Source organism: Malus sylvestris, chromosome 11, assembly GCF_916048215.2.
Source record: "Malus sylvestris chromosome 11, drMalSylv7.2, whole genome shotgun sequence".
Taxonomy (NCBI): domain Eukaryota; kingdom Viridiplantae; phylum Streptophyta; class Magnoliopsida; order Rosales; family Rosaceae; genus Malus; species Malus sylvestris.
The window spans coordinates 38,697,004-38,710,669 of record NC_062270.1 but is presented as its reverse complement, the minus strand read 5'-3'; the positions used below and the strand labels follow the sequence as shown (position 1 = coordinate 38,710,669).

The following is a 13,666-nucleotide window of genomic DNA, read 5'->3' as shown; positions in this document are numbered from 1 at the left end:
CTTAGCACTTTCACTTTTTCTCTGGAAATAGACATGGCAAACAAACCATGTATCATTTTCGTGTCATACATGTATATTTTAACGAGTTGTGTCGTGTCAAATTCGTTATCTTAAAAGATTCTTAATAGATTATCAGATAATAACCCCATTAGTTAACGAGTCGTACCGTTTTGTGTCAGATTAACAGGTCACACCAAAAATTATCATACTTAATGTCTAAATCTGACAAACGATATTTTATTGGATTCTTAAGGGGTGACTCAACAACGACCCGATGACAATCTAACTTGTTAACGGATCGACTCAAAATCTGTTATTTTCTTTTCGTGTCGAATTAATAAATCATCTAAGAAATTGTGAAGCCTATTTAGAAGGATGTAAATTGTAAAGTAAAGTTTTCCTATATTTTAATTACAAGGAATTAAATTTGCAAAGCTAAATACTAAAATTTAAATAACTATAAATTATAATTTTGAGTGCAATCATCCACCTCCTCCATTTGCGGTGTAAAAGAAAAGGAAAGGCAGTCTTGAGGGGTCCCACTTCACCATTGAGAAGGCAAGAATAATAAGAAGTCTTTGCAGCCCATCCCTAATAAAAATTGGTGTTGAGTACACACCGACACCTTCTTTTATGCAAATTTAGAGAGAGATAGACACAGAGAGATCTCCCCTTCCATGTGAAGAGAGAGAGAGTGAGGAAGAGGGAGTAGATGTAGCATTGCCTTTGCCTTGGGGATTGCATAGAGAAAGCAAAGCAAAGCAAAGCTCTTTCTCTCTCATCTCTGTCTCTCTCTCCTCCTGACTCTGCAGCAGATTGTTTGCATAAAGGTGATTTGGCGCCAGAGAGGAGGAAGAAGAAACTCCATGAGCTACTATTGTTCTGCCTTTGCTTGTTCATGTAAGCAAAACTCTCTCCCTCCCCCCCCCCCCTCTCTCTCTCTCTCTAAGTTATTCTCATATGCCCTGCATGAACAGCATTGTTTAAATTCATTGATTGGGGACGTGGGATTTGGATCTTGCATCTTCTGAATTGGGATTTGATGAAAAAGCTTGTTCCTTTTTATGTTTCTTGATCAGATAATTTGTGGGTTGTTCTTGGTTTGTTGAGTTTATTGATTTCCTTTTCTGGGTTTGTAATTCTATTGATTATTTGACTTCAAGTTCTTATATTTTTTGAGAAATTTGCTTTTGGGATTCAAATTTTTGGAGCATTTGATGATAAATTAGTCTCAGCTTCATATATTTGGACATTCTATACAGCTTCAAGTTCATAATTTTAGTAGCTGTTTCAGATTTCAATGCTTTTTTTTTTATGAGTAGAGAAAGTGGGTAGGAAGTTGGTGCTAGAATTGGATCACTTGGATTACTACTCAGGAATCAAAATAATATAAAATGGATGGAAAATTGGAAAGTCTAACTGGGTAGTTGGCTATTAATGTAAGTTGAGACAAGTTCAGGGGGAAATCGGCTAATACTTCTATAAATTTAGATTTAGATGTTATTCAGTGTCTGCAATTGATAAGAGGAGCAAATATTTAGGATTTAGAAACCAATTTTTAGAAATATTTCAAGAATAATAACAAAGAAGGTAAAAGTGCTTCCACATAAAGTGCTTCCACATGCTCTTTCGTAGTTTTTCCTTTCGGGGTAAAGATGTTGTTTAGTTCTTTCGTCCCAGTACTTTTAATGCTACCTCACAATAGTTTTTCGTAATGCTGCGTTGTGTGTTCAATGAAACTTCTGTCGTACCCAAAATATAGAACATGTAACGCGTATTGTATTTGGGCTACAATTTGCAGAGACATGCCGGATGACTTGTTCATTTTCGCTAAATCAATGTTTTACTTTGCAGCTTGAATATGGGAACTTTAGCACTTGACAATGAAAATGGAAGTTCAGATGTTTACCTCTCCTTGGGGCTTACGACATCGGGCAAAGGTGTAGTGAAAACTCCTCGGGTGCTGTCACCTCTCTCTTCAATTCTCGAGAGATCTGTTCAAAGGAACGAGATGCTATTGGAGACAACAAATATTAAAGAAGTTATAACCATATTTCATGGTTTAAGAGCACCCCCTCTGAGCATTCGACAGTATATTGATCGCATCTGTAAGTACTCTGGTTGTAGCCCATCGTGCTTCGTTGTTGCGCAGATCTATGTTGACAGATATCTTAAGTGCACAGAAGTGCATTTAACTTCTTTCAATGTTCACCGGCTTCTGATAACGAGTGTAATGCTAGCGGCGAAATTTATGGATGACGCGTAAGTACTAAATCATAGAATCTGATTTATGTGAATCATCTCGTTATTGTATCTCGTTATTGGAAATGCTTCTGACATTAAAGATTCAAACGCGGTTTTGCAGATTCTTCAACAACGCATACTATGCAAAAGTGGGAGGAGTGAGCACAGCGGAGTTGAATAGGTTGGAAATGAAGTTCTTGTTTACGATAGATTTCAGACTGCAAGTTAATCTAGAGACATTCACAAAATATTGCTCTCAACTGGAAAAAGAAGCTGCAGGAGTCCAGATCGAACGCTCAATCCAAGCTTGCGGGATCAAAGAGAATTGGTCGAAGTCGAAAAAGGAAGATTCAACTTACGCTCGCACAGTTGCGAGATGACACAGATTGTCGTATCATCTCAACGTTTATTACACGAATTTTCTGAATTTCATTGAGTTACACAAATTCCGATTGTTAGGTAAAACGAGTGAACAATAATTTTAGTATATCGCTTTCGTTTTGTGCAAAGTTTCGGTTTCCTTGTTGTCCAAGTGTAGAAGAAACAGATTGTTCAACTGTATGGGTAAGAAATAGTGTGCAGGTGAGTTTTCCTTTTTGTTTAGTAGCAACTTTGCAACTACTGGATTTACAACTTGCGTGTGATACAAGACACAGCAAAATCACACAAAAAAAAAAATCAAAATCTCCGTTGAAAGTACGGCTTTTCAAACCGGATTTTCAATTATTCGTGCGAATTACTACATATACGCTACACAGCAGTGTGCCCGTCTTCAAAGTAAGAGTCTTTGGGGCATGCACCCGAGATGAAATACACGAAGAGGCCTCCGGTTGAGATTTAGTTTACAAAAACTTGATATTGTTTTGAGTATATATGTTATACCTTACGAGGGCGAGCCAGCATTGCCTATATGCTCATCTCCCGGCTTAGGCTATGAAACTTTTCATGGCTGTCTCCTCAATCGACGTTTTTACTCCAAGATGAAGCTTGGGTTTTAGTCTTCGTGGCACCGGCATCTTCACTTGCCTAGACTTTGATACTCCATGAAGATGTTTAACTTGTGCATGTCGGCGATTGGGGTTCTTTTTATGTTTGTAGAGTGACCTGTGAAGCTTGACTACTTGCCTACCACCAAGTCGTCCCAATAAAATATCATCTGGGAGGCCTCTCGAGCGCGATCCAACCAAACCTCCCTTTCCGAAAATCTGACAACACACGAAATGCTGCTTGATGACTATCCCCATTGAACATGTGAACGGCAAGCTTCTGAACATATCTGCGATTACAAATTAGCAGAGATTAGAAAACTTATACCCACTTTATGCGCATGAGGTTTCTTCAATTTGCTAGCTTGGTATCTGAATCTTGAGAGGAACTGATTCTTAACCAAATCGTTTATTACAAGTGAAAATACAGATGTTAAATAGAAACTCGGATTCATACGTTTTTCCACAGTGACCATCAGCATCCATCTTGTAGCGGTTGTTAAGAGCCTTTACACCTGAGAAATTGAGAATGATTGGAGGCAGTGAACACCAAGACAAAATATATCTCAAAGATTTCATATGAAAGATAAATCTCAAATTTGAAATATAGTTTTTAGATGTAGAGATCTGTTCTGAAATATAGGGACCGAACATCCAAAGTACTAAAGTACCTTGATTCCAATCTACTGTATTTTCAGTTACCATGACATAGATTTACGTAACTGAAACCCCATAGAATTGAACTTCCCGGGCTCACCAAATTGGCCTATTTTACTCATCCACAAAATTATATACTCTACACAAACGTTAGAGGTGACTGGAGCTGATTTTTAGCTTCTACAACATTATTGTTCCCATAAGCTAACAGACATTGAGATACCTTACAAAAGGTGGCAAAAAGATGGCACCCGGTGTGCTCGTTTGAAAGAAAATTTCCAATGTAAAGGCCACATTGACAAGTACCGTCAGAGGTTAGTAGATTGAGCTGAAAAAGAAATGTGATACATACCTACTGATGGAAGCTTTGAAAGCATCTGGACCAGTACTGCAGCAATATCAGCAACACCGTAGGATCTCTCTCCAATGTCATCACAAATAGCAAGTTTTATTGCTGCTGTTTGATCACTAATCCGCATAGGGAGTATGCCAGGAGAGTCTAGCAATTCAAGATCTTTCCCAAAATGAACCCACCTTAAACAGGTACAAGAAAGTTACATAAGAAGAAAAATATATTGAAGAATTTAGTATGTTAACTTCATTGAAATGTGGTTTCATTTTCCCTAATCTTAATTGCATCTTATATGCATGTCTAAGTAACCAAAGCAGAAGTTTATACTTCAATTCTCTTGTCACTCCAGGTCTTGGAGCAGCTGCGCACATTCTTCGCTTCAGCAAACGGTTAATCAAAGACGATTTCCCAACATTTGGATATCCAACTATACCAGCTCGTACCTGTTTGTAAAAAGGAATTCTTATCACTGATCATAAGTCCTATATGAAGCATCAACTGATAGCTGTAATTATATTCTTTGGATTAAAGCAAAACTACAGTTCCCCATTTCCCTCATCTATATAACACAAGAACTATTTTGTTAGGGCACAGTTTGCCTTCCAAAAGTTCATCCAATTACTAATTAACATAAGTACTCTCACCAGACCCGTTGACCACTAATATTATCCGATTTGTAATCAAAATCATTAACTAGATAAAATCATTTACGAATATATGGCTCTTTTTGACAGTTTGTAACGCTAGGCAAAGATAGTTCATTACCCCAGTTCCTAGTTGTCAGTTTCGTGAACTGGAAATTTCAAAACTAAAAACCAGAAAGAACGTATAAGGAACCCACCGCACGTGGAAGAAGTCCTTTGGCTCTGCGTTTGACATTCACATCTGCTGCTAGTGATCTAGCTAACCGGCCTAACTTCATAGCTCCCTGTACTTGCCACGTTTAAGAAATCAAATTCTGCTATAGCATTTTAATTTAGGGAAAGCTGAAAAAGGATTCTCTTATAAGGGTGGTACTGGTACCATTCCAAGTTTTCCATTTGAAAACACAACTTTCGTTCCCTCCCTTGCGAAATAGGTAGCCCAAGCATTCCGGTCTGCCGTGGATATCATGTCTTCCCTATTCAACACCAAAACTCTTTTCCTATTACCAAGCCACAGATCCATCTGTTCACAAGAAAATAGAGACAAAAGTTTACATAAATTAAGAAAAGGGTGAAGGCTGAATAGTTTTGAATACCAGCTCATGGTTACAAGCATGACAACGATCAACTCAAGAAGCGACAATTTCATAATTTCATAAAGAGCTCGGACCTGTGGATGACTAGTTGACATAGGAATTCTCGCATCTCGAACCTCTATCACTACATCCATCAACTTGAGTTGGTTTTTGAGTTCCTTTTCCGTTTTAGCAATGTGACCTGGGTACCACTGTCCAATTATGCAGCAAGCATATAAGCATATCACCTTTAGAAAACTACGGAGGAATATCCACATATAGAATCTGTCACAAACTTTTAACCAAACACAGAACTGGGGACACTAAACAGACAATAAGCCGTAAATAAACCACTGTTTAGTGACCATAAACCATCTGTTCAGTGTCTCTCCAGCTTTATTTTGTATCAAAAATTTATAAGCAGTTCGGTTTGTGCATATTTCCCAAAAACTATAACTTCCCAATTCTTGAATAATCCAATTATATTAGGTCATGCTTCTAATAAAAGTGCGTCTACTAAAAAGCACCTATCAGAAAAAGTGTTTTTCTGAAAGTACTTCCCAATTCTTGAATAATTGAATCGTGGGTTACCTGAACAGGACGCAGTTGCCTGGTCCAGTGATAAAGTTCAGCATCCAGGTCACACCAGTCATCATCATCCCTCTCTTGGAACCCATCCAGATTGGCACCTCCATTTTCGTACCAGCTCGGAGCTCTCCCGCCACCAATAATCTGCCAAAAAATAAAGGTTTCTCAGAAATATCGATTCGTTCAACTCAAATGATCCACCCAGAAAAGATTCAACCACAAAACAGAAACCCTTTTGTGGTTTAAAAAAACATGAAAAGGAAACTGCAAATTCTTGCCTGGATTGAGGGAGGTGGGGATGAGAGAGAAGCCGTGGCGGAGAGAGAGGTGGAGGATGGCGGTGGTTTCAGATTGTTGTTCCGGCAGAGAAGAAAGTGAGTGTGGGTTGAGGAGGAGGAGTTGGGCAGCCGGAGGCCTGCTACTTGAATAGCCATGGCCATTAGCTGCTGTAGGTCTCTGAAACTGTTGCTACTGGATAATGGTCGGATTTAAAACTAAAATTTAGCAAACGGCATGTCGTCTCTCTCAAGGCTTTGACCGAAGTAGCCTCTTTGAAACGGCAAGGCAAAGGGTAATGCAGCAAAAGCTTAGGTGGGAATGTCATTGTGCCTATTTGATATAAAAAATTCTTTCAACCGAAATGTTATTTGACATCAACGTTAAATTTTTTTTTATTAATTTAATGATGGATCTCTTGTTGCACTACATTTCAACGAATACAAATTTTGTTTTACAATTCTATTAATAAATACAACCATTTAAAAATTTACTGCATGACAGCGTGGGTTCGAATCTCGTCGCTGCTAATCTAACAAAACTTATGGTTTGACAAAAAAAATAAAATATAAAATATACATTAATAAGAAAACAATATTTAACAATTTGATTGAAAACACACAAAATTTGACATAAAACTTTAAATTATCTCATCAATTATAATTATTATTTCACCATTATAATTTGACTTTCTAAAAACATTTTCTAACAGGGAAAGGGATCCTCTCTGGATCTCTTCCTCCTAATCCACCAACTTCGAAAATCCAGATCATTGAAATTTGATTCAATGACTAAAGTTATTATAACTTTTAAAATGAACCTCTATTTGTAACCATTGAATTAAATTTCAATAGCCCAAATCCTTGAACTTTGTGGATTAGGAGGAAGAGATCCAGAAAGGATCATTTCCTTCTAACAGGGTAATTTTCGGTCGGATCCAAAAAGTTTCAGAATCAAATTTTAGATAATTGACTACAAGACTTGCATATAAATTCAAAATATGTATTGAAAAAGTTCTAAAATTCTAAAATTTATTGCATTATCGAATAGATAAAAAATAAAATATTATTGCAAGGTTAAGTAAGCAAATAAGTAAAAGAAAACTAATGAAAATGATTTAAAAACTTTGAATTTTAATCAACAGGAAACAAAAATATCATAAATAAATAGTACCAAAAATGACTTTTTAGAGTAAAAATATCATTTTCGTTAAAAGTGAAGATGTTTCGTTAAAACTCCAATAAGTAAAGGAGATAAAGAAAATAAACGATGAAAATCTTACTGCTAATCACAATGTGCAATCTGCTGCGCATTCCATAAGCCAAATGGCATTGCATGTTTACATACTAAGAAACTAAACAGAAGCTACCTACTTCTGTAACAACACTCACAGAAAATGATATCTACTACTTTCTGTACATTTCTGCTCCTCTATCTCCATACTCTCAAAAATCGACACTACGATTGCCCTACGCATCTATGCCATTGCCTCCTGCTGCTGCTGCGAGGTTGCCTCGATTGGCATCTTAAGCGCATTAGTAAAAAATGTGCAAATGTCTGGTATCACACGGTCCACCAACGTCGGATACCTGAGTATTTTCATGACAAGATTTCATGTTACTGTAATGCTTGCTGGACAGCGGACACAGATTTAAAGAGAGAAAGGCACTGCTTACCATGGTTTCTCAACCAATTCCTCAAATTGCTCCAGTAGAAATAGAATGCATGCTTGCTGTAACGACATGGCGTTGAATGCCTCCGATAACTCAAACATGAGCGAAAGATTTTCCACGCAGATGTCCTTAATAAGCGTAGTAAGAAGCAATCAGACTAAACCGGGAAAACAGAAGAGTAATCAATAATCACCAACAACTTTAATAGGTAGCGCACCTGAGCAATGGCATGCTCGCAGAGCCGCTTGAGGCCCTCCAAAAGATACTGATCAGCAGCTCTGAGGAGATCCTGAGCTATATCCAAAGTGACATCTACCGATCCCGTGTACATGAATCTGGGAACAGACAGGATCATAATGACTGTTAGGGCCGAAACTCAGGTGCATTAGCGATTACACTATAGTTCTTAAACAGGGGTAGAACTTCTACCTCATCATCAATTCAAAGGCTTCCCATCTAATATTTGGAATCACTATGTCCTTTGCATCTCTCTCCTACAATACATCGTTTTGGCATTGCATTCAGAGAATCAACGAGTGGAAAAGGCCAATAAAGATACGAGTATAACTCAATTCTTACTCTGTAACCACCGTCAAACATGGCACGGAATGCATCAGATGAGGCACGCAAACAAATTCTGTGGGCATAGAACCGTTTACCTGATAGAAGTAAATCATACAAACGTATTACTGTACAATTACTATTAAGTGACTAAACTATCTTGTTATGGTGTTGTTCAATGATAGAGATGGTTTACTCAGCCAAGACTTGTACCTTAAGAGTTTTCTTTGGCTCTAGGCACCACATTACTAAAAAAAAAAAATATATATATATATATATATATATATGCAAAAGAACAATGCCCACCTTCAACTAAGAATGTGATGTCGGAAAGGGTAGGATTGTTTACGTATTGCTCACCCAAATACACCTGAAAATAGATCACGTCTACCATATCAGAAAGTGCATCAAACTCCATGACAAAGTATGACAATAGTACCGCTCAAAAATAATATACACGTCTTCCAAATTATATAGTGTCCCTAGCAGACTTAAAAGTAAAGTCGCAAAATTACATGCCCACTAAACCAATTAGACCTCAAGAAAATACCTGTGGGGAGGGTGATGGAGGAGCTGCATCCATGCGAGCGAGTGAAGTGACTTTTGTAGCCAATTTGTACAAGGCCAAAGAACCATCATGTTTCTCCTTATACTGCAGAGACTTAAGAAGCCCTAAAAGCAACTCTAATCCTGCAAGTAACGAATTTGTGCAAAAGATCAAATTCTTGGAACCAAATGTGGTGAACTTATAATATCAGCAAGGTAAGATAAACCAAACTTTCTGATTCCTAAAGTTCTATATTTTGAGGCAATTCAGTTACAACACTGAGTGAAAACATACAAGCAAACAAAGAAAGGAAAAAGCCCCATTAAACCAAGCAAGCATGCACATTATGAACTTCTGATGCTTTATTGACATCAGACATGCTGTCTGGCAGTTAAATAACCAAATCTCTAAAGATGCAACATACAGAATCCTAGGAAAATTTCAACGCATAAGATTCATACCTTTGTTAGAAATAAAAATGCTTTCGCTGTCACTAGGGTTGCAAAGATGAGCAAGAGCCAAAGCCACTCTTCTTCGAGTGGCCTTATCTGCAACCCTCATCATATATAACAGATGGTTTAATACCTGTTGAGGGAAATCAGGTAAGGAATTTGGAACATACTAAACAAATGTCTGTCATGTGATACGAGCACAAGATGACATTACAAAATGAAATAATCACCGAACAGCAGAGAAAAAAAAAAAAAAAAGACAGTCCAATGTGAAAGAACTCACTTGTCCACAAATCTTCTCCTCTAGTCTTTTCAATGACTTTGCCACGCATTCCTTGGTTTGCTGAAAGTATCAAATAGTAAAAGACATTTAGGCAATAATTCATGACCTACAAAAACCAACTTAATATCATATAACGTTTTTTTTAAGGGGAAAATTACTTGAGCAACGAATACTCCATCTTGGAATTTCTGAACACCTCCAAACTTTATTATAGTTGCAGTGTTATCCTGCAAAATAAATCTCAAAATAAATCTCACTTTCATACAAGATTAAAAGATGTATAGAGGAAAACTGCATGCACTACAAACTGTAACTGAAGCAAGGAACAGCAAACTATACCTCATTATCTGCAAGACCATATAGACAAAATGCAGCATTATGTTGCAGAGAGATGTTTTTTGAATCAAGAAGCTTGATTAGAGGCATTATACCACCATTGTGAGCAATGCCAGCTTGGTTATGTATGTCCTAATAAGAAATCATTGAGGAATCCGGTAAGTTGTATATTCCTTAAAATTTAACCACCACTTAAACAAGTAAAACAATCTAACGACAGACAAACAAAGTTGGCAAGTAACCACATGCCAGTAAGCATTTATGATGAAAAAACTATATAGCCAACAAGAGATTTAACACTAATAAAAAGAAACTTGCATTACAATTAGACATGCGTGTAATACTGCAATCTTTCCCTTTTCTAAAAGTACAAAACAATCCAAAAGTACCATACTTTATTAGGGTCCCTACCATAGATACTTTTTACACAAGCAAAGTAAAAATGAGTTCTAGGACTGTTTAACATCCAGTCGCTAATATGATACTTCAAACTGTCTTATTGTGCTTTCCTATATGTATGCATTAAGAGAATAAACAATGAAAAAGAGTAATAATACTAACCTGTGCCAACCTCCCAAGCGTAAAGGCTGACATCTCCTGAACCTGTGCATCAGGTGACTTAAGCATCTCAATTAACGGTTTTAAAGCACCCCTCTGAGCAATGTGTGCCTGCATTGACCATGTAGTTATAACATCTAACAATATCATGTATCATACGATAAGAGTATAAGGGTAAAAGACACAAGGATTAACCAAAATGGTTTTATTTTACCTTGCAATCTGTATCAGCTGCAGCAAACTGGCCAAGTAATAAAGCAGCTTCTCTTTGGCTCTCAGTACATTCAGAACTGTCAATGAAGTAACAAACAACAGAGTTGTCATTGTTTGAAACCTAAGTATATTTTTCAGGCAAAAATGATAATAACATGATTGTTCCAAGGAAAAATTACATGTTGCAATATTTCAGAATTACCTGAGCAATCCAATAATAGGTTGTAAAGCACCAGCAAGAAGTACTAATTTCTTGATGTGTGGGGATGAGTGGACAAGATTGCCTATTACACCAACCTGATAATCCCCACAAAACTTCAGCAAGAGCTTACAGAACAATGAGGTTATAACTCTCAAGTTACGAGAGAAGAAATATTAAGTATATCTCGAAGCTCACCGCTTCAAAAGACATCACAGGATCCTCAGATCGAAGCATTAGTACCAGGGTAGGCAAAGCATTGCACTCTACTACAATCTGGAATTTTGCAATTCAAATCAGCTAGATACTAAAGATTCCAAAATCAGTTATGTAACATCTCAAAAAGGTAAACTTAAATACCTGGTTCTTGTTTTCATCATTTTTAAATGCCAGAGTCCGAAGGGCCCCTGCAGCCGCTATCTGTACCTTTGTGTCGAAGAAGTTAAGCAGTTGAACAAGAGGAGGAATTCCACCTTCAATCCTGAAGTTCAAAGATAAACAAAGCCATAAGTACTGAGACTTTCTTTAATATGAGACTCAGGACAGTAGAAGAAAACAGACCTGACAAGGTTCTTAATGTTGCTATTTTCATGGGCAAGGTGAGCAATTGTATCACAAGCTCTCCTGATCACAGCATCAGGTGCCGGTGAGTCACTTCCCCACTTGTGCCTTTTTAGCAGATCAACAAGATGCGGTAAAGCTCCGGCATCAACCACGAGTTGTTGATACTCCGGCTAAATAACATAAACACAGATACAGAACAATACCCATCAATAACAGAGCAAAAAGTGAGATAAAACAGATTTCTTTTCGAAATCTAATCAAGAACAAGCTACCCGCTAAGAGATCAAACATTTGCATTGCAGTGAAGGTATTTTTTTACAGAACATCATAACATAAGTTAATGCCCTAAATATTTACAATCCTCATAAGATCTAACATACCAAAAAAATATATTACAAATGGATACAAGAACAAGCAAAACAAAATAAAATGGGCAACACCAAACCAACAAGGCTCCTACTTTACGAGGGTCGGGCTGGAATATCTATCATACAGAGCATTACCCTTGCTTTGCAAAGAGAGTGTTTCCACAACTCGAACCCATGACCTTTCGGTCACAAAGGAAACAAATTAAGTCACTGTAAAAATGTAATGAAGTACCAAAAGAATGCTAATACGGTGTTAAATTCACCTTAATGGCAATAAACCCCAGGGCATAAGCACAGTATTTCTCGACCTCGTGCTCGTACGGGATCGGGCTTTTTCGGCCGTCTGTCGCCGGCGGAGGCGCCTGCAGATGCTTAACAAGCGCCGGAACTGCTCCACAGTCCACCACGATGTCCACAAGCTCCTCTGCATCCAAATTACCAAAAAAAAACCTAAGCCCCAAACAATCTCACAAGATTTCGCTCAGATTAAAGATGAACAAACAGTTAACTCCAAGAACACCGGCCAAAATAAAAGACAACAAGCAGCACGCTACCTTCTTTGGCGGTGAGAGCAAGGCCATGGGCGGCCTGCTTCGCAAGGAGGCGGTCGGGCTGCGCGGACGAGAATTTGGACTCCAGAATCCGGACCTGCTCGCGAACCCGGGCGACGAGATCCGGCCGATCGTCTTGCAGTTCGACGACGGCCGGGACTTTCCGGTCTGGTTCGCCCTCGATCCTCTCATCTCTGAAGTCTTCTTCGAGCTTCCGCTTCAACCCTCTTCTGGTAGTGACGGTTCGCGCCTGAGAGCGTTCCATGGAGTGTGGGAGAAATGGTAAATTTAGAGAGGGGTCGGGGGTAGTTTGGGAATAAAAGTGCGGTTGATGGGAATTTCAGAAGTAAATCTGGTCGGACGAGCTTTTATATCACGCCGTTAAATTTTTGAGCTCCCGCCTAAATAAATTTGAGAGGATTAATACAAATTTTGGCTCCCGCCAAAGTAAATTTGTTTTCGGTTTGATATGGACTTTACTAATTTGGGCCTGGTGTTTTAAAAATCTTGTTTATTTTTCTTAATGGGCTTCGGTAAAAAAGGGCGTGACTTGGGCCTATTGAGAAACGGTGGGCTGGGCTTTGTATTTGGTTGTTGGTTGTATTTAGATAAGTGCTGGGCCCTCATTCTTAGGGCCACTTTTGATAGATTTGGTAACCATTTTGCAATTTTAATTTTTCAATTTTTGTGTTTTATATATGCAAAAGTGATTGATAAAAAATAGTGGTGAGAGGGAGAGTAAGAAACAAAAATTAATAAATCAAATTAAAATTAAAATTTTGAAAGTAAAAACAATTTTATAATAATTTTAGAACTCGTTTGGATGTGCTTTTAGCACTTAAGTGTTTTCTGTAAAAAAACATCAGTTATATGCTTCTTCCAGGAAGCAATTTAAGTGTTTTTTCAGGATTTACTTGCATTTTTACTAAGGATTGGTTTAAAAATATTTTCACCAAAAGCGCTTTCAATCATTTTAAAAGCATATCTAAACGAACTCTTAGTTTTTATTATATATACATTTCACGCCATCATTCATCTA

General features: G+C 37.7%; 3 protein-coding genes across 3 annotated transcripts; 1 reads left to right on the top strand and 2 right to left on the bottom strand.

Annotated features, from left to right (window-relative positions):
- The first annotated feature begins 590 nt into the window (after positions 1–590).
- Positions 591–2,847, top strand: LOC126590988 (cyclin-P3-1). Its single transcript, XM_050256518.1, has 3 exons — positions 591–900; positions 1,855–2,262; positions 2,366–2,847. The coding sequence occupies exons 2-3, from the start codon at positions 1,862–1,864 to the stop codon at positions 2,622–2,624; spliced, it is 660 nt and encodes a 219-aa protein (XP_050112475.1). The 5' UTR covers positions 591–900; positions 1,855–1,861; the 3' UTR covers positions 2,625–2,847.
- Positions 2,848–2,930: 83 nt separating this feature from the next.
- Positions 2,931–6,526, bottom strand: LOC126590987 (DAR GTPase 3, chloroplastic). The gene is made up of 9 exons (XM_050256517.1): positions 6,325–6,526; positions 6,050–6,190; positions 5,554–5,670; positions 5,263–5,406; positions 5,081–5,167; positions 4,567–4,682; positions 4,240–4,421; positions 3,688–3,745; positions 2,931–3,520 (listed from the first exon to the last, which is right to left on the bottom strand). Exons 1-9 carry the CDS (start codon positions 6,484–6,486, stop codon positions 3,397–3,399), a joined length of 1,131 nt encoding a protein of 376 aa, XP_050112474.1. The 5' UTR covers positions 6,487–6,526; the 3' UTR covers positions 2,931–3,396.
- A 1,081-nt stretch (positions 6,527–7,607) lies between these two features.
- Positions 7,608–12,985, bottom strand: LOC126590986 (ARM REPEAT PROTEIN INTERACTING WITH ABF2-like). Its single transcript, XM_050256516.1, has 19 exons — positions 12,631–12,985; positions 12,340–12,500; positions 11,706–11,878; positions 11,505–11,625; positions 11,343–11,420; positions 11,148–11,242; positions 10,947–11,022; positions 10,736–10,843; positions 10,178–10,306; positions 9,997–10,065; positions 9,839–9,898; positions 9,565–9,688; positions 9,107–9,246; positions 8,863–8,926; positions 8,575–8,654; positions 8,425–8,489; positions 8,213–8,330; positions 7,999–8,123; positions 7,608–7,911 (listed from the first exon to the last, which is right to left on the bottom strand). The coding sequence occupies exons 1-19, from the start codon at positions 12,890–12,892 to the stop codon at positions 7,800–7,802; spliced, it is 2,160 nt and encodes a 719-aa protein (XP_050112473.1). The 5' UTR covers positions 12,893–12,985; the 3' UTR covers positions 7,608–7,799.
- Between the last annotated feature and the right edge of the window lie 681 nt (positions 12,986–13,666).